Source organism: Aedes albopictus, chromosome 3 (genome assembly GCF_035046485.1).
Source record: "Aedes albopictus strain Foshan chromosome 3, AalbF5, whole genome shotgun sequence".
Lineage (NCBI taxonomy): Eukaryota > Metazoa > Arthropoda > Insecta > Diptera > Culicidae > Aedes > Aedes albopictus.
In genome coordinates, this window is record NC_085138.1 from 73,023,457 (window position 1) to 73,050,532 (window position 27,076).

General features: G+C 43.2%; 1 protein-coding gene across 2 annotated transcripts in view; it reads left to right on the forward strand.

The window, feature by feature from the left end:
- Window positions 1–27,076, forward strand: part of LOC109399785 (synaptogenesis protein syg-1) — a 611,559-nt gene that overhangs the window by 528,146 nt on the left and 56,337 nt on the right. For both annotated transcript variants that reach the window (XM_062860224.1, XM_062860225.1), the window contains exon 9: window positions 18,838–19,119. In XM_062860224.1, the coding sequence (XP_062716208.1) occupies window positions 18,838–19,119 (282 nt within the window). The remainder of the gene's footprint in view (window positions 1–18,837; window positions 19,120–27,076) is intronic.

Here is a 27,076-nt window from a genome sequence, read left to right on the forward strand (position 1 = left end):
TTTATCGTGCCCTTTTGATCGTCTCAATGATGAAAACATGTGGGAAGCCCTCAGGCGCAAGGGTGTCCCTGAGAAAATCACCGGCCTTATTGAAGCACGGTAGAGGGCATTTTTGTTCAAAGTACTGCACAACGGTTTCTTGTTCGATCCCACCCAGGTCGTTGCTGGAGTGAGGCACGTCGTTGGTGAAAACATCGTAAGAGCCGTCGTGGGTAAACTCTGCAACGCTGCTAAAGACCTAACATCAAAAAGTTTCGGTTTTGGGCTAGTAATAATCGATTATTCACGAGTTGAAAAGTACGCAACACTTTCAGCTTCTGTTTCAACACCAACATAAAATTTCGAGATCAAGGCATTATCTGTTACCAGTTGGGATAAGAAGTAATTGCCGCACCTTCTTTGTTGCTTGTTTTGTGTCCGACAATTCTCTTCTCTGCAAATGGCACAATGATCCTATATAGAAAATATCATTAGATTATCAGATACAGCAAGCACAAATTCCACTAAGCCGCGAAACACAGCATTTCGCTCCTGTCCACAATGACACACGATCGATTGCAGTTTGCAATATCTCTGCGGCAAAACGCACGCACCGAACCCCTAATCAAACAAAAGGCTTAATGATAATTGTGCAAATATTTGTAATACATATTCATTCCATGTATATGACGTTACCAGCCGTTCTGGGACCCAATGTGTCCACCCACAACTGCCCACGCCCAGAAAAAGCCCGTGAACGGCTTTGTTACGCAAAACTGCAACAACACTTCGGACACGATTTGTCCCTCGCAGCAGGTCGACAATAATAGGCACCTATTACCTAGCTATCGTGTGTGCGTGAGTATCGAGAGGGACTTCATTTGAAACACAAATGTAGCTAGCGAGCCTATCCGAAACATAGTCGAAAAAAAAACTAGGCACTATTCAAACTGAATAATTTATTGTCACAGCCGGAGCCGATTAATTATTCATTAGGGAAGCGTACACTACACCATACCGGAGCACTCGCAACGCGGCGATGAGACCTTTGTTACAGTTAAACAGGGTCCTTAAAGCGTGCGTTGGTTGTTGTGTCGAGCGACGTTTAGTAACATTATGTCAAATTAATACGTACCGCATCGAGGACTCGGTGCAGAATCGACCGGATAAACTCTCCGGGGATTCTGAAACAATGGGGCATATAACTTGTTCCAGATAAATTAGATTAACGTGGCCATGGCTGTATATCCCATTAAAAAAGTAGGTATGTCAAACGCAATCAAACGTAACCGACCTTGAAAAACACACGTTGATGTGCAAAGTCAACCTTTGTCGCTTAACGTTTCATATGTTAGGCAAAAAAGAATATTATCTGCAAAGCAAACAAGTTAACCGGATCTCGTAAACATTGAACCTTGACTGTTCAACATCTACGGTGGCGTAGGACAGTTTCCGAATAAATCTTGAAGAAATACCCACTTCTTCTTTATGGCTCTACGTTCGCATTGGAACTTTTCCACTTCACTTCAACTTTGTGTTCTTTGAGCACTTCCACAGATATTGATTAAATGGCTTTCTTTGCCTGCCATTGCATGAATTTGTATGGCAAGGACAATGATACACAATGCCCAAAGAGTCGAGAAAATTTTCTCGACCGGAACGAGAATCTAACTCGCCGTCTCCGGATTGGCGATCCATAGCCTTAACCACTAGGCTAACTGGACACCCAAACGTCCACCTTGATTTGAACAAACTGGGCACTTTCATGTATAGTTTTTAGCATTATCCTTTCTTGGTTTTATTAGTCTTGCAAACTTCCCGAACCCTCGCGTAAAAGCCTAAAATGGAGTGCCTTTCAGCATGGGTGACTTAATTCCAAACTCATCCGTTTAACAGTGTAAATTGATATCACGTCATATGCCATCATTAATCCATTACCCTCATGGCTGACGCTTCTTTTCAGATTCTGTTTACCGTCATTCAATGGTTGTGTAAACACGACCCCCGGATAGCTTTCGAAACGGGGAATGTAACACAGCAAAATACTTGAAATAATTGAATTATTGAACGACTTTTTACTGCAAAGATATCAACCAAAATATTTCATCTCATTCAGATTGAAGCACACACACAATTACTCAGTCCAGAAGACCGCTCTTATTGGACGACCAGTCGAACTCGAAACCATTGGATTGCCATGGTCGGTCGTCAATGACTGAAGGTACGAAACGAACGAACGCGCTGGAACGCGTGGGTGCTCGGTACAAGGCTCTCCGTCGTAATTCAATTAAAACGGAAATGTTTAATAAACGAACGTACACATTCAATTAAAAGCGAACGCAAATAAATAATTTCCACGTAATGCCATTATTGAAGCAATTTGATTGGGCTGGTTTTAATTTTTCTTATTTTTTGTAATGCACGTGCATACACACAACTGTGATGTTGGAGAAGGGGGAAATTAACGTTATTCGAAGCCGTAGTCACTAAAGTTGTAGACACCGGTAATAGAAAAACGATGATTTATTAAATTATAAGTATTCCACAACAAACACTTACTGTTTTTGCCCCTAAACAACGGGAGAACGTCAAGACCGCATTAAGACGATGCCCACCAATGCGTGAGTAAACCCAAATTGGCAACCCCCACCATAACGGAGAACCTTTTGAATCGTTGCTAAATCGGTTTGGAAATGACAAACTACCTTCCCGATGAACAATGGATTAATATATTTGGCAACCTAATCCAACCGTTGCTATCACCTTCACATTGTTTGGATCAGGATACCAAAACAAAAACCTTGAAACCGTTGTTCCGTCCTGCGTACATGCTGTCGTTTTTCCGATTCGGTTGCCCAAGACCAACAATCTGCAAAGATCGCGTCCAAGCCACGAGGGAAAAACTGGACTCAAGAAGATACAGTTCTATGTCGGGCACGGTCAGAAGTGTTCCCATACTCAATTGTCAGAACAAACTCAATATCGGAGAATTGAATATTCAAGAAGTTCCATAAAATTTCGACCGAAATAGCGTCTCTGGTAATTCTGAACGGTGAACCCCAAGCGAAACAAAAAGTAGAGAGCGTTCAATTGATAAAAGCGTCAACAAATTTGCTGGCCGCGCTTAAAACAGCGCACGTCTGAAGAGTGAACTGCTTGAATGAAGAAATCTGTCAATCTTCCAAGAATTCTTTCAGGAATTTATTCATGGTCCAGAAGCTCCGTCAGGAAGTTAATTCAATCTGTTTTCTAGTAGTTCCCTCAGAGATGCATCTATGATCTTCTTCTCGGATACATTCAAGATTTTTTCCAAAGATATTTTAAAAGCTCCTTCACGGGTTTTCTCCTAAAGTTCATCAAAAAATTCTTGTAATTGCTAGATTTCTACGAGAACTGCTTCAATAATTTCATCTTGAATTCCTTCAGAGATTTATTCAAGAACTTCGTCATGGATTTCTGAAGGATCTCCAAGGAATTACCTCAAGGGGTTTCTCCAGAAGCTCTTTCTAAAGATTCTTCGGTGATTTTTCCATGAATTCCAATAGATGCTCCAGGATCAAAGATTTCTCCAAGAACTTTTATGGAATTTCTCCTGGTATTCTTTGAACAATTTCTCCAGGAGCTTCTTGAAGGCTTTCCTCTGGAATTTCTTGAGGGATTTTTCGAGGGACTGCTTCAGGAGTTTCTCTACGAACTCTTTCGTGGAATTCTCCAGGTATTTTTCCATAGATTCCACCAGGATTTTTCAGAAATTAACTGATGAATTTCTTCAGGGATTCATCCGGCAAGTTCAGGGATTCTTCAGGGATCTAATCACGAGAACCTTTACGGATTTTTCAAAATGCTCCGTCAGGTGTTTCTCCTAGAGTTCATTAATAAATTTATTCTAGAAAATTCATTAAAAACTCCTCCAGGAATTCCTTGAGGGTTTTATTTCGAAAACTTTTCAAGGATTCCTCGAGGCTTTTCTAGAGCAATTCCTCCAGGAATTTATTCAGATAGTAATTCAGACATTCCTCTAGAAGTTCATACAGGGATTTCTCCTGGAGTTCAATCAACGATTCTTATAGTAAATTAAAAAAAAATCCTAAAGAATTTCCTTCAATTCCTTCTAAATTCCTAAGTTCTTCATTAGGGTGGCCCACACTCATATGAAAAACAAAAATTTTGAAAAATGCCGAGTCTTACCTCCTGAATCGGTTGTTTTGGACTCCCAGACGTTCAAAATTAGAGCAAAATCGATTAAGCCTAAGAGGGCGCTCAAAGTGCTTAAAGTTTGTATGGGAAAACGTGGGCCCATATAGCCGAAGCGGTAAACGCACGGGTATTCAGCACGACCATGCTGAGGGTAACGGGTTCGATTCCCGGTCGGTCCAGGATCTTTTCGTAAAGGAAATTTCCTTGATTTCCTTGGGCATAGAGTATCTTCGTGCCTGCCACACGATATACGCATGCAAAATGGTCATTGGCAGAGGAAGCTCTCAGTTAATAACTGTGGAAGTGCTCATAGAACACTAAGCTGAGAAGCAGGCTTTGTCCCAATGAGGACGTTACGCCAATAAGAGAGAGAGAGAGGGAAAACGTGGCCAAATGTATGCAGAAATTTGAAATTTTCGATTTTTGCCGCTAGGTGGTGTTGTAAGCGTTTAATGATAAAACTCTGTGGTATTATTGTAGGTGACTATATTCCAAACAACTTTGTCGAAGACCGCAAAGTGCTCCGCTACCTGGGAGAAAAGTTAAACCCTTGGCAAAATGAGGCGAAGTGTCGAGATTTCATTATTGATATTATTCCTTTACATGTACTGGAAAAACGAACATAATGTTTCGCCTCACTATACCTAGGGTATAACTTTTTAACAGGCGACAAAGTTGTTTGGCATATAGTCACCTACAATAATACCGAAGGGTTTTATCATTAAACGCTTACAGCGCCCCCTAGTGGCAGAAAACGAAAACTTAAGATTTCTGCATACATTTTGCCATACAAACTTTAAGCACTTTGAGCACACCCTTAGGCTTAATCGATTTTGCTCAAATTTTTGAACGTCTGGGAGTCCAAAACAACCGATTCTGGAGGTAAGACTTGGCATTTTTCGAAATTTTTGTTTTTCATATAAGTGTGAGCCACCCTAATCTTCATTCAGGAAGTTCATCTTGGTTTCCTCCAGGAATACCATCAGAGATTTACCCTGGAATTCGTTGAGGAATTTCTACAGGGATGCTTCCAGGAACTCCTTCAGTATTGTGTGCATGATTTCTTTGCTGGAATTTTGCGGAGTCTCTTCCAGGAATATTCTAAGGGATTTTTCCTGGAATTCTTTGAAGAATTTCTCCTTGAATTGTTGGAAATATTTCTTCAGGAACTCCCTCAGGGATTTCTTCTGTGAAGATTTAACCGGGAACTCCTTCGTAGATTTCTGTAGGAGCTCCTTCAGGGACTTCTTCTGGAATTTCTAGAAGAATTTCTTGAGAAGTTTTTCGAGGAATTTCGTCAAAAAATCCTCTTGGAGCTTTTCTAGGTATTTTGCCTGGAGTTCCTTCAATTTATTGAAGGACTGCTCCAGATGCTCCTTCAGCGTATTTCTCTAGGAGTTCTCCAGAATGTTTTTCAGGAATTCTTAGAGAGATATCTTCTGAAGTTGCTGGAAAAATTTCTCCTGTTTTTGTTGGAGAGATTTTCTCAAGGTGTTTAGGTATTTTCTCTTGCAATCGCTTCAAGATTTTTTTTTAGGTTTACGTTTGATAATTTTTCCAGAAAATAATTCGGGATTTTTTCCATGAGCTGCTTATTTTTCTTCTTCTTTTCTTCCAACCGGAATTTGGCTTTTCTCACTTCTCACTTCTCACTTATATTTTGAACACTTTCACAGTTATTATTTGAAGGGCTTTCTTTGCCTGCCAATGCATGAATGAATCGGTAGCTATGCCCATGGAAGTCGAAGAAAGTTCCTAAGCAGAACGGGAATCCATCCTGTCGTCTACGGATTGGCGATAAAAAGCCTTATCCACAATGCTAACTGGAGACCCCAGGAACTGCTTCATGAAAATTCAAAAATTTCTTCGGGAACTCCTACGGGAATTGAGAAATTGGTTGAGAAATTCTAGGTTTGGGGATTTTAAACTGTCCTTTTAGCGTAATTTCTGAAGATTTGTAAGACGTGCTCGCAATAGCTGAAGAAATTCCTGATTAACCTACAGATATTTATGTTGAATCAATTCCTGTTATGCTATTCCTGAGGAAACTAATGTGGTAGATCAACGGAAATATTTTGGTTTATATTGTTCAATTCTTAAGTTCTTTTTGTGTCTGATAGCCTATAAGAGTTTTGACAAACAAAAATAACGGCAAAACAGCTGAAGTAACTTATTTTATGAAGAATGAATTTTAACAACTCTCAACGACATTCGTTATTATTATTATTATTATTTCTTTATTATAGAAATTTTCAGCCCTAGGCTGGTTCATCTATTTAAAAGTATGACGGGGAAGGGAAAGAGGAGAACCCTGGCAGAGTCAGGGAGGGGAAAAGGGCTTAACAGAGTTTTTGTGAACGACATTCGTGAAGTTTACCAGGACGATTCCTTCGAATATATTTTGAAGCAATTTCGAGAAATATTGCATAGAAATTCTGGATGAAATCCTAGACAAATCCAAAGACAAATCTATGATATGTTTGGCGAGTATTTTAACCCTTATCCACTCAGCTTATTGTCAATGACACATTCCTCCCGAAAAGGAATGGGAAAGAATACAGATTTCTGCCGAAATTTCTTCAGGTAATCCTGCAGGTATTCTTTTAAATATTCGTGCCGGAATTCCTTGAAATTTTATTTTTTTTTCAGGGATTTCTTCAATAATACTTTCCGGGACTTTTTCTAGGAAATATTCCTAAGAATCCTCCAGGGATTCTTGCTCTGCTTCCAACCAGGGTTCTTGTCGTGATTCCTATAAAGATTCCATCAGGTATTTTCTACGGGGTTGCTTCAAGAATTACTTAACCGTTTTCTGACGAGAGAATTCTGAAAGGATAGTGACCCCAAACTTTTGGCCGATACATCATATTGAGGGGTGACCCCAAACTTTTGGTCGATGACATGAAGAATTAATTTACTTAATAACTTTTTTTCTAGATTTTTAGCTAAGTTCTGTAAAAGGCAGTTGAAAGCTTATACAAAATGGGTTATATTACCGCTAACATCCTAAAATTTGGACGACCCAATTTCCAGCGACACTGCCGTAAGTTTATATTAATTTTTTTTTAAATTTGGCAACTTTGGGTTAAGTTTACATACAACATTTTTTGAAAAAGTTTCTTTTAAATCATGTTCAAAGTTTCTTTGAATTATTATCTTTTTAATGAAGCCTAGGATTTTGAAATCGGACGCAAATTGGTGGAGATATGGGCCTAAAAAATTACATGTTTTTGAGGGGGTGACCCCAAACTTTTGATCGGGAGTGTATATATAACTCTAGTAAATCACAATGTCATCTGACAGTCTTTTTTTTTTCATTTTTCTTGAGTAGTTATCATCTCTTTCACTCATAATAAATGCATTGTATCTCTACGGATCAGAATACAACGATTGTAAAAAAGTGGTGCTTAAATAGAGCTTGATAAATTTGTCAGATATTGAAGGCCCCGTACTCGGTAAACCGGCACTTTAACCAACTAAACCACAAAACAAGTAACGTAACACAAGTTGGCCACATTCCTTCAATTGAACATAAAGCAGATTTCTAGAGCAAATTTTGTTTACAATTAGTTTTAAATTAAATGTCACTTCTTCTAAACAGCGTACCTACTATGTACAAGTAAAGAAAAGCGGGTTCTTGGGTGATTCATGCTAGGATCTTTTACGCGTAAAGATTGTTCGTGAAGTAGTTTGGAATCACAAACCACTTACATGGTTATTGAAAAATAAAAACTATCACGCCGAGGACCTGGGATCGAATCCCACTGAGCATGAGCATGAGCATGAGCATAGATGACCGCACAATTCGTAGTTGCTACTCCGTGATTGACCAGAGCAATCGAAATTGCACAAGGAACCAATAAATAGGGCTTGGAACTAGCTTACTATTCTCAATGTACACAGGTCGAGAGCTCTCAACTTTAATAAGGTCAATAACGGCGCCGGCCACGTCCTTACGGTCATCGAGGATGGAAGGGAATGTTAGTAAGACAAACGTTGTTATAAAGACCGCGACTCGCTGCATCTCCACGTTTGTCTCAGGAAGGATTTTTTGTTAGTAGGGTAAGGAACATTGTCAGTCCGGGAGTCACCTATGGTTGGTGATATGATTTGACAATGGATCAATATACACAAACCGCCGTTAACAACCGACCACTTTTCGACGTAAGAACTAGCCAAAAAGAAAATTCTATCGCGCGTCTCCACTCCACTAGGGAGCAGAAACCTTTGGTCTATTCCACACAGAAATACACTGAACGCGACTCACTTGTCGGCGCCCGGATTTTTTCTCGACCAGCGAACCCGAACTAACATTTTTCACTCTTTTGTGTAAATGCAAAAAATAAAAGAAAATATTTATTATCAACTAAAAGTGTTTCGGAAACTAGCGCCGAAGGGAAGCGAAAAATTCAGAACCGACTCAACCACGGCGCGCGCACACTCGTCCCGTCGTCGGAGCCCCGCAGAGAGAAGAGAAAAAAAATCGCAAAAATCTAGCAAAGCGAGCGCGCGAAACTTTGCTGCTGCCGAACTACCGCACACTACTGACTGCTTGGCGTCCCGTCGTCGGAGCCCCGCAGAGAAAAAAAAATCGCAAAAATCTAGCAAAGCCAGCGCGCGAAACTTTGCTGCTGCCGAACTACCGCACACTACTCACGCCGAGGACCTGGGATCGAATCCCACTCCCGACAAACTCACAAAATGTGGATTCTTCCTTCGGAAGGGAAGAAAAGTGTGGGTCCCGAGATGAACTAGCCTAGGGCTGAAAATATCGTTAGTAGAGATAAAAAAAAATAAAAAAAATTGAATTTTCTTAAATCACTATTTAGCATTGCCATTAGCATTGAGCGAGTCGCACAAATTCATAGGTGGTACAGCCCCAGACCGCTGATAAGAGAAACCCTAATCATTGACTCTAACACAAGATTGACGCAATCCTCAAACGCCTGAGAGCTGTCCTGGCCACGTCCTTGCAACAGCTGAGGGATGGGAGAGGAAGATTAGTTCTACATCTAAGAAAGTTGTGCAGAGACCGTCATATCAGGCCTAGGTGTCACGGGAGTTTGTGTGTTGTTAGTGGAAGGGTTAAGTCCAAAGTATACGTTTGGTCAACGTTTAGGAACCACAGCGATGTACAGGACAGACTCAACAAATTATATGAATTCCAGTACTCTCGAGACGAAATTGTTGACTACCATTTGCGCACCGACGAACTGACGTGACTCTCGAGCTCGGCACATGACCGAAGAAATAAAACGATCAATTCAAAGGCCAGTGGTCGCAAATGTCAAACTGAAAGTGACGCTTGTCAAAATGACGACGCCTATGCAAGCGTCGTCTTGTTCGAATTTGTTAACAAGAACACGTGATAGCTGATCATATGAGTCTGCGACTTGGTCAGCATGGGCGTAGCCAGAGGGGGGCAGGGGGGGGGGCCGTGGCCCCCCCTGGCCGCCAGATTAATTTTTAATATCGAGTCAACTTAAATATTATCAATAATTCAGAGTTCCAGAAAAAAAATATCTAAAAAATTTAATATAATAATAATCTAGGTTTTATCCGCAATTACCAACCCTTTTTACTCGAGAACCACAGGAAATTTCGCCAAATATTTCACCAAGAGAACCACTTCAATCTTATCTTCGATTTTTTACCAAATAACAAGCTTGGTCGAATGGCTAAACTTTGTGATGTTTATTCATGCAATACAAAAACAGCATGCCAAATTTTCCAGATATGCCGGAACCGGTTCCGGTAGGGAAAAAGAAGGACTTAGTAGAATTATATGCTGCTATAGAGTGTAGCTATGTGCTACTGCAACACGAATTTTCACTATTATTCAATTCAAACAAACGTCATGCTAAGAGCAAAATACCTGGCATTTCTTTACAAATGCTTTCAAGGACACCTTCAAAAATTCTCTAAGGCAATTATTCAGGAACTTCTCCAGGAATTCTTTCAGAAATTCCACAAGGGACTTCTCCAGGAGTTTCTCTCTCGTGAATTCTTCCGATAGTGATTGGTTGTTCCAAGAATTCCTCCCACGATTGCTACAGATTTTTTTTATAGATACTTCTGTAAGGATGCATCGACGAATTCCTCTAGGATTTTTTCCATAGCTTCTTTCAGTGATTCCATCATAGATTGCTCCAGAGAATTTTTCAAGAGTTCCTCTATGGGTTACACGAGACATTCCTCCGGGAATTTATCCTGCGATTTCTATAGAGATTCCCCCAGTGACTGTTCCAGAGTTTTTTCGAGGATTCCTCCAGGAATTTCTTCAGTGATTCCCAAAAGAAAATCTTTTGGGTATTTCTGCATGTGTTCCTTCAGAGATTTCTTCAGGAACTTCTCCATATATTCATTCGAGAATTCCTCTAGATATATAATTCAATCTGAAATAATTCGAAGTATTTCAACAGGAATATCTTACAGGAAATTTTATCACAGATTTGCGAAAAAATCCAGGAGTTCCTTAAAACATTGTGCAAAACATTCATTTTTGGGTCCATCCAAAGATTCGAACAATAATTTGACCAAAAGTTATTGCAGATATGTATTGCTCCATATTTTTTTCCCCAACAGAAATATGTCCAGTTGTTTGTTAAGAAAGTTTTCCTGGGATTTCCCAAGGAATTCCTCATGTTTTTTATTCCAGGAATTCCTCCAGGGATTCACCCGGGAATTTCTTCCGTGTTTCTTTCAGGAACAAGCCAAGGGATTATTTAAAAACTCCTCGAACGATTCCCCTAGGAACACTTTTTAAGGAGTTCCCGACTAGAAGATTCTAACAAAAATATAACATAATTATAACAAACCACGATATGTATAACTCATTGTGATATAATCATGTTTAACATCATTGGTGTTTAAAAATATAATAACTCAATTATATCATATTATGTTATAAATGATGTTCAATAACTCATTGTGAAATAATTTAGTTCTGAATCTTTGACATTCGGAACATCATTTTACACAATTGTATCAAAATATGATAGAAACTTGTTTTCTTGAAGCTAAAATTTATATCATATTGTGTTATAATTTTGTTCTGATCATAGCAGAATAGGTTATTATTTTGATTAGACCGGTGCACTTTTTGTTACAGTTTTAATTATTTTGACATCATCCTGCATCTAGTTTACAACAAAATAAGTTATAGAAAAATTTCATATCAACATAACACAATGTGTTATAAGCTTGATATATCTGTAATTTCCTCAGGAATTCTTTCAGGGATTCGTACAGGAATCTCTCAACGGATTCCTCCACAAATTTCTTCAGTGATTCCTCCAGGAATCATTCCAGGGATCCCTCTGAGAATTGCTGCAGGGATTTCTCTAAACAATCATCCAGGGATTCCTTCAGAAATGCCTCTAGAGATTCCTCCAGAAACTCCTTCAGGAATTCTTCTAGAGATTCCTCCAGGAGTATTTTCAGGGCTTCCTCCGTTAATCCTACAGGCATTTCTCTAGGATATACTCCAGGAATTCCTCCATGGATTCCTCCAAGATTTTCTGCAGGGCCAAAATAGGGAATTTCTTCTGTGATTCTTTCTGCAACAAATTATTTTAAAAATTTCTACAAAGATTCTCCATGGAACTCTTCTTAAGATTCCTTCAGGAATTCCTCCTTGTATTTTTTAAGAAACTTCTCCAGGAAATAATTCAGTACTTCCTCCAGAAACTGTTTAGCAATTTCCTTAGGAATTCCTCTTGAAATTGCTTCCGGGATTCTTTTTGGAGTTTCATCAGGTACTCTTCTGGGGATTCCTCCAGAATTTCTCCAAGAATTCCATCTGCGACTTCTTCAGGAATTATTCCTGGTATTTCTCTACGAAGTTCTTAAGAGATTCATCCACGAATTTCTTCAAGGTATTTCATTTTATCTAGAAATTTCTCCAGGAGTTGCCTCCAGGATATCCTCCAGGGATCCCTCCAAGAATTTCTACAAGATTTTTCTTCATATATTCTTCCAAGAAATCCTCCAACTTTTCCTCAATGCATTCCTTCTTCCAGGCATTCCTCCAGATTCCTCTAATAATTGCTTCCGGGATTCATCCAAGAATTATACCATGAATTCCTACAGAAATTCCAGGAAATCTTCGAGGGTTTCCTCTAAGGATTGTTTCCAGAGACTCCAACAGGAATTCATCTAAAGATTTCTCCAGGAATTACTTCAAGGAATCCTCCAAGAATTCCGCTAGAAAGAAAATTCTCTTAGGCATTCTTCCAGGAAATTTTCCAGGCATTCTTCCAGAGATTCATCCTTGGATTCTTGCAGAGATTTCTCCAGAATTTTTTTCAGCGATTCCTCCATGAATTCCTCCAGGAATTCTCCAGGAGTTGTTCCAGGAGTTTCTCTAGGAAATCCTTCAGGGATTCTTTCGATAATACTACCAGGATTTTCTCTTGAAATACCTTCTAGATTTTTTTCAGAAATTCCTCCAAGAAGTCTTGTAGATTTACCTCCAGGCTTAGATTCCTCCAGGAATTTCGCTAAAACTTCCTCCAGGAACTTCTTCAAGGATTTTTCCAGGGTTTCTCAACGAATTTCCCCAAGAACTCCCCCAAGGAATCATTCAGAAATTCCTTCGAGGATTTCTCCAGGAATTTCTCCAGATATATCCCTAGAAATTCCTCCAGGAATTTCTCATGGGATTTTTTCAAAAATTTCTCCCAGAGTTTCTCTAGAGATTCCCCAGAAATTCATCCAGTAATTGTTGCAAGAATTTCTCCAAATATTCCTTCAGGAATTTCTTAAAGGATTCCTGCAGTAATTCTCAAAAGAAAACCTTCAGAAATTATGCCAGCAATTTCTCCAGGAATTTTTCCAGAAAATCTTCTGGGATTTTTTCCAAGAATTTCTCCTAATATTCCTTCATGAATTGCTCCAGGAATGCCTCTAAGGATTTCTCCACAAATTTCTCCACGAATTTTCCCAGGGATTCCTCCAGGAAATCCTTCGAAGATTTCTCCAGAAAATCCTCCAGAAGTTCCTCCAAGGATTCTTCCAGTTTTTTAGGGGTTTCTTTAAAATTCTTGCAGGAAATTCTCCAGGAATACCCTCAGGAGTTTTTCAGGGATTCCTCCAGGCATTTTTCCAGGAATTCCTCTAGAGATTCCTCCAGGAATTTATTCACAAATTTCATCAAGGATTCCCCCAGAGATTCCTTCAGGATACCTTCGAGGATGTCTCAAGGAATTCCTCCAGAAATACCGCCAGAAACTCATCCAAGATTTTCTCAAGGGATTTTTTTCAGAAATAGAAAAATTATATAAATCTCCCAGAATTCCTCTGGAGATTCCTCTCGAAACTTATCTAGTAATGCTTTCAAGAATTCCTCTAAAGATTCTTCCAGGAATTTCATCATGGATTCCTCCAGCAATTCCCACAGAAATACCTCTAGTAATTCCTCCAGGATTTTATACAGGATCTCATCCAGGAACTCCTCCAGGAATTCCTCCAGGAGTTACCCCAGGACATCGTTCAGAAATTTTGTTAGCAATTCCTCTGGGGATTCCTCCTGCCATTTCTCCAGGAATTTCATCAGAAATTCCTCCGAGATTTCGGCAAAGAATTTCTCCAGGGATTTTACCATGGATTCCTCCAGAAAATCCTTCGAAGATTCTTCCATGAAGTTCTCCAGAAGTTCCTCCAAGGATTCTTCCAGGAAATCATCTAAGGATTTCTTCAGAAATTGTTCGAGGAGGAGAACTTCTTGGAATGCCTACAGGAATTTTACAGGGATTCCCCCAGGTATTCCTCTAGGGATTTCTCCACAAATTTCTTCAAGGATCCAGACATAGAAATAGAAATCTCCAAGAATTTCTCTGGAGATTTCTCTAGAAATTCATCCAGTTCCAAGAATTCCTCCAGCGATTCCTCCAGCAGTCATCACAGGAATACCTCTAGGAATTCCTTCAGGCAATTATCTAGGATTTTATCCAGGAATTCCTGCAAGAAATACCCCAGGAATTTCTTCAGAACTCCTCCAGGAAATTCTCCAGGAATTGCTCCTGGACATCCTTCAGAACTTATGTCAGCAATTCAGGAAATCCTTAAGAAATTTCTTCAGAGATTCTTCCAGGAAATTCTCCAGGAATACTTTCACGAATTTCCAGGAATTCTTTCAGAGATTTATCAGGAATTGCTTCAGGGGTTCCTGCAGGTAATTCTTCACGAATTTCCTCAGGGATATTCCCAGAGATTCCTCCCGGGAATCATCCAGAAATTCCTCCAGGAAATCTTCCTGGAATTTCTCAAGGGATTTTTTTCAGAAATTTCTCCAGCAATTCCTCCTAGAATTCCTCTGGAGATTTCTTCAGTGATTTTTCCAGGGATTGCTTCAAGAATTCTTTCAAGAAATATCACCAGGAATTTCTTCAGGATTTCCTGTTGGGTCTCATCCAATAATTCTTCCAGGAATTTCTCCAGAACTTCCTCCAAGGACTCCTCCAGAAATTTATCTAGAATTTCTTCTAGGATTTCCTCATGAGATCTCTTCAAATATGTCTCTAGGTATTCTTCCCATAATATATAGAGGAATTCCTCCAGGTATACTCCCAGAAATTCTGCCAGGGATTCCTCCGGGAATTTCTCAGGAATTTCCTCCGGGAATTTCTACGGGAATTCTTCCAGGGATTCTATAGGGCTTCCTCCAGGCGCCAGAGATTTATCCAGGAAGTCTTCCAGGGATTGCTCCGGGAATTTCTCAAATTATTCCTATAGAAATTCCTCTCAGGTTTTCTTCAAAAAATCATTCAGGAGTTCCTTTGGAAATTTTAGAAATCCTTCAATCATCTTTTCAAAGATGTACCCAAAAACTTCTCCAGGTTTATCTGATGATTTATTTTTATTTATTTCAAGAATTTCTGGAGGAATTCCTCCAGCGAATAGTATTGGAAGATAATTTAAAAAGGACTCAAACAGGAATCAGGAAATTCTAGTCCTAAAAATCCTTAATCTTTCAGAAATTGCTCACCGCTACCAGCACCAACTTGGATCATGTAGATCAGCCGAGTTTTTTTTAACGTATTGTACAAAATACATCAGCGTGACTGCTGAAGGGTTAAATAATGCTTTTAGAATATCATGTTATTATATTCAATTTCATCGTACTGCGTATAGATATAGAAGCTAGTAGGCACAAATTTGCTAAGGGTGCTTGCCCCCCCCTGACCAAAAAGCTGGCTACGCCCTTGTTGGTCAGCACTCGGAATGTAACATTTTAGGGTTTACTAATGCATTTGAGTGTAAAAATAGAGAAAGTTATGTTCAGTCGTAGTTAAATGATACCACTATTAGTAGCTGTTACCATCTGCATGCTATACTTTTTTCACCCACCGAATTCAACGGACGTCGCGACGACAACGTACGTTGCTGCTGCTCTTGTTACCGCTTCGATATCGAGTGCTCGGCCGTCCACTATTTCATGTTTTGTACAAAAAAATCTCACAAAATTAAGCCCTCATTCGAGAAAGGAATAGAAAGTATTGCTTCAGGAACAATTACTTTGGATATTATCGAGGATATTATGATGATATGATAATGTTGGTATTGACATAAAATTAGCCGAATATCAACAAAACGAGGAAGGGAGCGCTCACGAGGGCGACGCCGACGATGCAACGAAATGTAAACATGCACTCTTAAACAAATCCAAAAAGGAATGAAAATCTGTGTGATAATTTAGTGTTCAGCACTTACAAAAAAGCTACATTTACAATAGAATTAATTGATTTTGCTTTTTTTCGACAAACATGAGAAGTATTTGTACCTAGTCGTTTTAGAGAGCATCGTTCGACGTAGGAAAATCTTCCCATTTCAACACATGTATATGCGATATTATTTAAGAGTGCTCGATATTGTTCGGTCAATATACTTCTGAACGAAAATCAACAGATGGCGATAGTGTTTCAACGGTTTTTAATTTAAACTTTTGGACGCGCATTCCACGACGCATTGCACTAGCCACCACGTCAGTTTGTCGGTGATTTGCGTGTCCTGCACATCCAGCAGCAATATTACCAAAAACTACAGACAAAACACGCGAAAATGTTGACGAACCCCGATGGGAATAAAAAACGAACCGGAGATAAATTCACAAACTCTTCCCAAGACAAAATTTACAACATCGGTTTCTCAATGGGGCACGTTCGGTGTAGTACTAGATTTGTAGTAATGAGCTGAATTTTTGTATGGTGAGAAGGTCAATTCTCAGTTTCTGCAAAGAAATGGTGCAAAAATCGTGGGTATTATGATTCCTTGCCTAATATGATGCTGTTTGAGCAAAACTTTGGATAACTATCACAGCAAAAAAATATGAAAGTTAAACAGCACGTAAATTGAAGATCAACTGAAATTTGCGGCAGAAAAATGTAAATCAGCAACATTAACCGTCAACCGAGCTGCCCGCTGCTGGTCAGACGGTTTGTTTACAGATTTTAAAGCATATTCGCTTTAAATTTACATGCATCTGCTATAAATCATGCCAGCCACTCTCCGTCATCAGCCTAACGAACAACTGCTCGCAGCTGCGGCGGTTTCCCCGTTGTCTCTCTCAGTACTCTCTGCAGCAGCCGGAGCAAGTCGGCAATGCGTGCATTATGGTAGCAGCAGTTTAACTTTGACTGTCTACCATTCAACAAGCTGAGATAGCCGAGAGAGCTCGGGCGTGCTGCTCACACCCCAAAGATCTGAGTTCAATTCTCGCTTGGAGTTCAATTTTTCTTTATATTTTCTAACAGATTCCTGCAATGTAATTTTAGGATCGCACAAAAATTTACGTCATATATGACGGGGTCCTTTTGTTACATTCGATCCGTCATAATTTTACAGGTTTTTTTCGAACTGTGTATGTTGTTTATGTAGCAAGAAATGGAGAAAACAACATCACTGTTGCCCAAAGTTTTGCTCAAACAGCATCAAATTAGGCAAGGAATCTTAATACCCACGCTTTTTGCACCATTTCTTTGCAGAAACTGAGAATTGACCTTCTCTCTCACCATACAAAAATTCAGCTCATTACTACAAATCTAGTACTTCACCGATCTGTCCTATAGGACAGATCGGTGAAGTACTAGATTTGTAGTATTGAGCTGAATTTAAGTATGGTGGGAAGGTTAATTCTCCGTCTCTGCAAAGGAATGATGCAAAAAGCGTAGGTATTATGATTCTTTGTCTAATTTGATTTTTTTAGCAAAGCTTTGAACAACAGTGTTGTTGTTTTCTCCATTTCTTGCTACATAAACAACAGATTTTTCCAAAGTTTTGCTCAAACAGCATCAAATTAGGCAAATAATTATAATACCTTAGCTTTTTGCACCATTTCATTGCCGAAACGGAGAATTGACCTTCTCACCATACTAAACTTCCGTTCATTACTACAAATCTAGTACTACATCGAACGTGCCCCATTCGGCCGCCATTATCAAAACAACGCGAAGCAAAAAAAGCGCGTGAGAGTTTCGAAAAAACGCAGCCGCTCGCGCGCAAGTCTACTACAGTCCATAATTTTCTAAAATCACTATTTCTATTCAAATACAAGAAGGTGGGTTGCCAAATTATTTTGTCAATGAAAGTACACAGTTCGAAAAAAACCTGTAAAATTATGACGGATCGAATGTAACAAAAGGACCCCGTCATATATGACGTAAATTTTTGTGCGATCCTAAAATTACATTGCAGGAATCTGTTAGAAAATATAAAGAAAAATTGAACTCCAAGCGAGAATTGAACTCAGATCTTTGGGGTGTGAGCAGCACGCCCGAGCTCTCTCGGCTATCTCAGCTTGTTGAATGGTAGACAGTCAAAGTTAAACTGCTGCTACCATAATGCACGCATTGCCGACTTGCTCCGGCTGCTGCAGAGAGTACTGAGAGAGACAACGGGGAAACCGCCGCAGCTGCGAGCAGTTGTTCGTAAGGCTGATGACGGAGAGTGGCTGGCATGATTTATAGCAGATGCATGTAAATTTAAAGCGAATATGCTTTAAAATCTGTAAACAAACCGTCTGACCAGCAGCGGGCAGCTCGGTTGACGGTTAATGTTGCTGATTTACATTTTTCTGCCGCAAATTTCAGTTGATCTTCAATTTACGTGCTGTTTAACTTTCATATTTTTTTGCTGTGTAGGTCACGTGCTGCACAAGTTTGAGAACCCCAGTGATAGAATTGTGCTGTAAAGATGGTAGGAATAATTTTCAAACCCGTCCCGTTTGTGGCTACAGCAATGACTATATAAACATTAAACATGATGATGGGTCAAAGTTCTATAGGAAAATAAGAATTCGATCACTTTAACATGTAATATGTTTTAATCCCTTTCCAGCATTCAAGATCTCAAGTATTTCCAGCTCAGTTTCTGTTAATTATTGTTCAATTCCATATCATTATCCGTCATAATATTTTTGCTCCACTACCTGTTTTCAAATATGATGAAGATTAAGGATATTTATACATATTTATTTCCACACCACTGATTACTGTATGGAGGGCCCTTCAGCCGAAAAAACTGCGTTCTGTCGCAGTTCGGCCCTATCGGACATCCCGCGCGCGCGACTGTTGTGCCCCAGGGCCCACCCGTTGAGCATCCGAACATGCCGTGCTGCTGCTGCTGCTGACTCATTAAACGTTATCTTTTCTGTCCCTTTGGCAGGTCCACACGCCGAGTTCGAATTATCGCCGATCCTATCGATCGGGATATTTATTGGCATTTTAACGGTGATAATCTGCATAATAATCGCCGTCGCTGCCGCACTGAAGCTGCGCACCAGTCAACCCGGCAAGGGGCACCACACGGCCAGCGGCAACGGCAAGGCGGGCGGTCTCGGCAAGCGGCCCGGTAATCTACCAATTAAGGAGAAAATCTCGTTACCGCTCAGCCAATCGGAGGACATGTACGACGAGAAGAACCCGGACGTGGTACCCACGAACGAAGGTGAGTTGCGAGTACTTTTTTTTCTGCTTCTTTCCTGTGCATACTGGCTCTGGGTTTCCCATTCCGCATGGCCTTTGGCCTGTTGTATCCTGCGACGGAGGTTGGATTGGAACCGAAGTGAGATAGTAGGTAAACTGGTTGCATATTGATCAGCTTCTCGGTACTAACCGGAACCGGATGCGTGGTACATGCTAAATTTGTGCTACTGTGAGGAGATAGCTTCGCAGATTTCAATACTTCCAAATATCCGAAATCACTATCTAGAAAAGAAAAAAAAACACAAAATAGTTCAAAATTTACATCCTTTTAAGCCGGGGTTGGGTTATCTGTAAGGTACACCGGGGCAAGATGAAACAGCGGGTTAACATGATGTTTTCTAATGATGATAAACAGTTTAATCACCATAACACATAGTTTTTGATTCAAACCATCTTTCAGCGAAGGATAAATTTCCAAATTGTATTGACATCTATTTTAAAACTTCGTGTTTCATCTTGCCCCATCCGTTTCAACTTGCCGTATAGCCTAGCCAATTGTACAGTACTAAAATAATATTGAATCCCATATTGCACTCCACTTTATACAAAACCATTGTGAATCTCCAATGCCCTTCTTTTCTTCTTCTTTATGGCTCAACGTTCGCACTGGAACTTGGCCTGCATCTCTTCAACTTAGTGTTCTTAGAGCACTTCCACAGTTATTATTTGAAGGGCTTCTTTGCCTGCCATCGCATGAATTTGTACATTGTGTGGCAAGTACAATGATACACTATGCCCAGGGAGTCGAGAATATTCTCCCGACCGGAACGGGAATCGAACCCGCCGTCTCCGGATTGGCGATCCATAGCTTTAACCACTAGGCTAACTAGAGACCCAATGCCCTCCATATAGCAATATGTAGTCAATCTCATGAAATCCTTAAAATAATCAGAAAAGTTTTAAATCACGTACAGATTTAGAGTAGTTCTCCAAATTCCAAGCAAACCATGTACAGACGCTGCTGTGGTGGTAAAATGGCATCTTGCCGTGTACCGATGGATTTCACTTCTCCTTTGCATGGCATCGACTACGACTACTAATGCTGCTGCTGTTCCTACTCCGGTTTGGCATCCCGCGATGTCCTGTAATCTCGTTTATTAAGTCGTTAAGAATCGCTACGGGTTGTGGATTGGAATGGAAATTTTTGCGCCAAAGCCGACAAATCGTATTAGAAATTCCGTTAGCGTTCACCTCTGCTGGACAGGCTGCATGGTTGGTATGTAGATCCAGTGTGGTTGCGGGCAACTATTGGTCGTGGAGTATGGTGGTTTTTGATGTAGAAAAAATGTTACGAAAAAGAAATAGAGTATTTTGATTTTTTTATGAATAACAGTTTCTGATCGGTTTACCTACTAGCCCAATGCTAAATATCTCGTTAACAGCCGGTTCTCGAGCACCTTCCCGATCAAGCATATTGGTCTAGATGCCGATGGATCTCCGGGTTGTTTCCCCGCGTTTAGCAATAGAGCCAGGCTCTCGCGGTTCCAAACCTCTGGAAAAACTCCGTCGTCCAGATATTTCAGTATAGCAGACCTGAACATCCATCCCAAAGCTCCTACAATAGCTACTTTTAAGGCCAGGTTCGGAACTCCGTCCGGAACCTGCTATTGCAAACAGCTTCCGCCCTGTCCCCGCGGTCTTCATTCAATTCAGTCTGCATGAACTGTCCGATCGACCACTGCGGGGGCGCATAACAGCTACAGAAGAAGACCCCTGTTTACTTTGGAGACCACGAAGCCCTCATAAGTAGGTAGTAGACACCAACTCCTGTACGGGATATTTACCCGTCTTTCATATCGCCACCATTTCTCTGGACCCATCCCAATTGCCACTGTAGGCGGGTACTCGGTATGGGTCCGCTATGATGGCAACATCCGTCCCCCACTTAAAAACTGCCTGACAAGCAGTTGCTGAGCTACGTCACAGCGCTTCAGGTTTAGCTGCACTGTGATTTGTCAGCTACGGATCTTTTGAAGGGTGGGCACCTTGGACCAGCCGTTGCTAGTTGTTTGCGGATTGTTACCAGGATTTCCCGGAGCAAATCAAACACATGAGTAGACTCGTCCCTTATGGCCTTCGTCGCTGCACCACCTGCGCAGCTTGCTTCAGGGCCATTACAGTCCCATGGCTTGTGTTCGTGACTTGTGACATAGTTCCAGACAAGTAAAGCAAACTTCCGGTGGCTCGTGCAAGGTCAGTTAGCATACCGACCAGCCCACCTTGAGCTTTTCTACTTTAACGAACTTGTTAGCATTCGCCACAGGGAGCTACCAAGCTCACCTGTGTCCTCACCCACCAGCACCAGTGCCGTGACGAGTTCTTCCTCGACGCCCAGGACCTCTTTCGCCATACTTTTGCGCCCTTGCGATCTTTGTCGCACTTGAGCTCGTTACGCACCGCGGCTCCTAGATCCACGTGCTTGGCGTCGCTCCTCATCGCCTTCAAGGCTTCCAAATACTTGGACTGTTCAGTCTTGATGACGAACATGTCATCCTTCTCACGCTCCGCACCAGCTCTCCCACATTTCCTAGACTGTCTCTACGCTCCAGCACCTTCTGAGGTTACGTCTACTTCTCCCACTCTATTTTGGTCTAAGGGGCGTCATCCCCCGGACCCGCCCTAACTTGTAGTTGTTGAGAACCAATCAGTGCAGTAGTCGCAATCCCCTGTTTCATTCGATCCAGGACAAGCTGGCCTCTTTCGGTCCACCTTTCCCGTCCTTCCTGTACGCCTGGCTAGGGTCCGACTTGCCGGCTATACTGTTGACCTTCGGGGTTAACAGACGCCTAACCTTACGGGCGCCGCCTGGTAGCTCCTCACCTGACGGCCTTACTTATCATAAGACCTTCCACGAAATCGAAGGCTTCCGTCTTTTTTTTTTCCTTCTAAACCATAGGGGGATAATCTGCTCAACAGACACCCTAACAGAAGGTTAGGGTAGTGTAGGTCTGAGGCTGTCTTCTACAACAAAAGTAAAAGCCAGGACTACTCTCTCCTCGTACCCACTAAACCATTTCTATGGTCGCCAAACCCTACGTCTCTCCGGAACCACCAAGAAGGTATTGCTTCAGAGAGGGGCTAGTGCACATCGCACCCACAAGGTTGGCTGCGTAACCTGCTGCAACGAACATCGATGACTCGCTTTGGAGAATCCATCACGGTAGCATGCTGGCGCTTAGCCAGTTTCCCGAGTGGTCCTCGCCACTCCCTTTGTCCTCGGAAGGCGAGCAGGGTCAACTCCGCCCGCGCCCTACTGCTGAGCGGACATCAAGAACTGATGCCCACATGCAACCCGATCTGACCTGCCCGCAAAGGAAGGGTATCACTACCCTTCAGGCCCTATCAGATGCATCCGTAGGTTGCAGACAGCAGGGTCTCACCTACCCCGACCCTTGCCGGGGACCCCTTTCCAACCGCGGGCTCAGATCCAACCCAGTAGAATGACGCCACGACAGCACCGCTACCGGGACTTCCTCTCCGCGGCCACATAATCGCTGTAAGGGTCGATCTCGACCGCAGAGCACCGGTATGACCTACGAAGCCGACTCCGAACCCCTGGACCACCTCTTGTACTGCATCTGGACTAGCCACTCTCCGAGTCCACGCGCCACCTCCTCTGTAGCTCCCAGACGATACGGGTGATAGCCGTTGAAACGGCGTTCCAGCCAAACTCATCCCTACACTTCCTCTGGATCAAGTTGTCCGGGTTTGTGTCCTCCCCGCATGTGGCAAGCATGCGGTCACGCATTGTGTGAAAACGCGGGCACACGAACAAAACGTGTTCCGCCATTTCCTCTAAACCATTGCACACTGGGCATTCGGGAGAATCCGCATGCCCGAAACGGTGTAGATACTGTCGGAAGCAACCATGACCTGTAAGGACCTGTGTCAGGTGGAATGTAACTTCCCCATGGCGCCTATTAAGCCATTTATCTACCCTCGGTATCAACCTATGGGTTCACCTTCCTTTGGTGGAACTGTCCCACGCGCGCTGCCATTTGACCATAGAGTCCATCCTGATAGTCCTGCATATGCCTCTTGTGCCGCACATTTTGAAGCACTCCATGTCCTCACTGATAAGAATGCTGATAGGCACCATACCAGTAATGACGCAAAGAGCGTCGTGTGACACGGTACGGTACGCGCTCGCAATCCTCAGGCACATAAGCCTGTAAGTACTTTCCAGCTTCCGTCGGTAGGATTTAGTACTTAGCGCGGTGCCCCACGCCGGGCCGCCATATCTAAGTATGGACGTAGCAACACTAGCCAGAAGCTTGCGCTTACTGGCGTACACCGCAGAGCTATTGGACATCATCCGGGACAGTGCCGCAATAGCTGTGGAGGCTCTTTTACAGGCATAATCGACGTGGCTACCGAAGGTAAGCTTATCGTCGATCATCACGCCCAAGTGCTTGACAGAGCGCTTCGACAGGTTAGTGCACTCTCCTACACTGATCTCCGTCTGCTGCGCCGACTGCATGTTGTTAACAACCGTCACCTCTGTCTTGTGGTGAGCCAGCTCCAGTTTCCTGGACCGCATCCACGCCTCCACAACCTTGATCGAGTGGTTGGTAGTCAACTTAACCTCCTCGATCGTTTCACCGTAGACTTCGAGCATAATGTCGTCGGCAAATCCGACAATCACCACTCCCACTGGGTACTCTAACCTCAACACTTCGTCGTACATGACATTCCATAACACCCAGGATGGAACCTTGCGGGACTCCTGAGGTCATGTGAAAGCACTTCCGACCCACCTCCGTGTCGTAGACTAGTACACGATTCTGAAAGTAACTTCCGAGAATCTTGTACAGGTACTCCTGTATCTCCAGACGCAAGAGCGCATCGGCAATAGCAGACCAGCTGGCGCTATTAAACGCATTCCTAACATCCAGAGTCACTACTGCGCAAAAGCGAATTCCCCTCCTCTTAGGCTCGAGTGCTTTCTCGGCGGTTTTTGTAACCGACAAGATAGCGTCTACGGTGGACTTCCCCTTCCGGAAGCCGTACTGGTTACTCGAAAGACCATTTTCGCCCTCGGTGAACCTCAACATTCTATTGAGGATGATCTTTTCGAGCACCTTCCCCGCCGTGTCAATCAAGCATATTGGTCTATATGCCGACGGGTCTCCGGGTGGTTTCCCCGCCTTTGGCAATAGTACCAGGCTCTGCCTCTTCCAAGCGTCTGGGAAAACTCCCTCGTACAGGCATTTCTGCATAGCAGACCTGAACATCTCGGGAGCCTCTGCAATAGCTACTTTTAAGGCCAGGTTCGGAATTCCGTCCAGACCTGGGGCCTTACCTACGCTAAGGGACTTAGCTATCCCCGCAAGTTCCACATCGGTGACCCTCTCCTCATCGCCAGCCCCAGTCCCCGGCTGTGCTACGAAAGGAGGCCAAGGACTAGGATCATGACGCGAAAAAAGCCTCTCGATGATCCTCTCCTACATCTTTGGAGATTGGTCTGTAGGAACCATTATACCTCTCGTCTTGGTCATCACGATCCTAAAGGCATCACCCCACGGATTTGCATTGGCATTCTGACAGAGACCCTTGCGTCTGGGGATACCAGAGTACTTGTACAAGATTCTCGAAAGCTACTTTCAGAATCGCGTACTAGTTTACGACACGGAGGTGGGTCGGAAGTGCTTTCACATAACCTCAGGAGTCCCGCAAGGTTCCATCCTGGGTCCGGTGTTATGGAATGTCATGTACGACGAGGTGTTGAGGTTAGATATCCAGTGGGAGTGGTGATTGTCGGATTTGCCGACGACATTACGCTCAAAGTCTACGGTGAAACGATCGAGGAGGTAAAGTTGACTACCAACCACACGATCAAGGTTGTGGAGGCGTGGATGCGGTCCAGGAAACTGGAATTGGCTCACCACAAGACAGAGGTGACGGTTGTTAACAACATGCAATCGGCGCAGCAGACGGAGATCAGTGTAGGAGAGCGCACTATCATGTCTAAGCGCTCTGTCAAACACTTGGGCGTGATGATCGGTAGCCACGTCGATTATGCCTGTAAAAGAGCCTCCACAGCTATTGCGGCACTGTCCCGGATGATGTCCAATAGCTCTGCGGTGTACGCCAGTAAGCGCAAGCTTCTGGCTAGTGTTGCTACGTCCATACTTAGGTATGGCGGCCCGGCGTTCGGCACCGCGTTAAGTACTGAATGCTACCGACGGAAGCTGGAAAGTACAGTGACCCCACAATTTATGAATCGGCAAAAATGACCACAGTTTATGAATCACTCATTTGATCAACACGGTGATTCATAAACAGTGTACAAAATTAAGGGTATTCATCGGTGTGGGGTCACTGTACAGTATGTGTCTGAGGATTGCGAGCGCGTACCGTACCGTGTCACACGACGCTCTCTCCGTCATTACTGGTATGGTGCCTATCAGCATTCTTATCAGTGAGGACATGGAGTGCTTCGAAATGCGCGGCACAAGAGGCATACGCAGGACTGCCAGGATGGCCTCTATGGTCAAATGGCAGCGCGCGTGGGACAGTTCCACCAAAGGAAGGTGAACCCATAGGTTGATACCGAGGGTAGATAGTTGGATTAATAGGCGCCATGGGGAAGTTACATTCCACCTGACACAGGTCCTTACAGGTCATGGTTGCTTCCGACAGTATTTATCTACACCGTTTCGGGCATGCGGATTCTCCCGAATGCCCAGTGTGCAATAGTTTAGAGGAGACGGCGGAACACGTTTTGTTCGTGTGCCCGCGTTTTCGCACAATGCGTGACCGCATGCTTGCCACATGCGGGGATGACACTACTCCGGACAATTTGGTCCAGAGGATGTGTAGGGATGAGTTTGGCTGGAACGCCGTTCCAACGGCTATTACCCATATCGTCTGGGAGCTACAGAGGAGGTGGCGCGTGGACTCGGAGAATGGCTAGTCCAGATGCAGTACAAGAGGTGGTCCAGGGGTTCGAAGTCGGCTTCGTAGGTCATACCGGTGCCCTGTGGTCGAGATCGACCTTTACAGCGATTAAGTGGCCACGGAGAGGAAGTCCCGGTAGCGGTGCTGTCGTGGCGTCGGTCTACTGGGTTGGATCCGAGCCCGCGGTTGGAAAGGGGTCCCCGGCAAGGGTCGGTGTAGGTGAGACCCTGCTGTCTGCAACCTACGAATGCATCTGATAGGGCCTGAAGGGTAGTGATACCCTTCCATTGCGGGCAGGTCAGATCGGGTTGCATGTGGGCATCAGTTCTTGATGTCCGCTCAGCAGTAGGGCGCGGGCGGGGTTGACCCTGCCCGCCTTCCGAGGACAAAGGGAGTGGTGAGGACCACTCGGGAAACTGGCTAAGCGCCAGCATGTTACCGTGATGGACTCTCCAAAGCGAGTCATCGATGTTCGTTGCTGCAGGCTACGCAGCTAACCTTGAGGGCGCGATGTGCACTAGCCCCTCTCTGAAGCAATACCTTCTTGGTGGTTCCGGAGAGACGTAGGGTTTGGCGACCATAGGAATGTGTTTAGTGGGTCGAGGAGAGAGTAGTCCTGGCTTCTACTATTGTAGTAGAAGACGGCCTTAACCCCACACTATCCTAACCTTCCTGTTAGGGTGTCTGTTTGCAGATTATCCCCCTATGGTTTAGAAGGAAAAAAAAAGAGACCCTCAAAGCAGGCCATCCGCTCGCCTTTATCTCGGTCTTCAGCGCGGCCTACAGCGGTGAACACCACCCGTCGTTCGTTTCGCTCTTCCTCAGTTCGTGCTCGCTGCATCCGCCGCCTAGCTCGTAGGCAGTTGCAGCTTGTGGTCTCCCATTTCTAGGGTGGACTGGACGTACCTATGCATGGTCACAATACACGCACGCGTAAGCATCGCTTTCAACTCGTCGCCGCTTAAACCAAGTAGGTTTCATTCATGGCGGAGCGCCTCCCTAAATACTCCTTCGTCGAA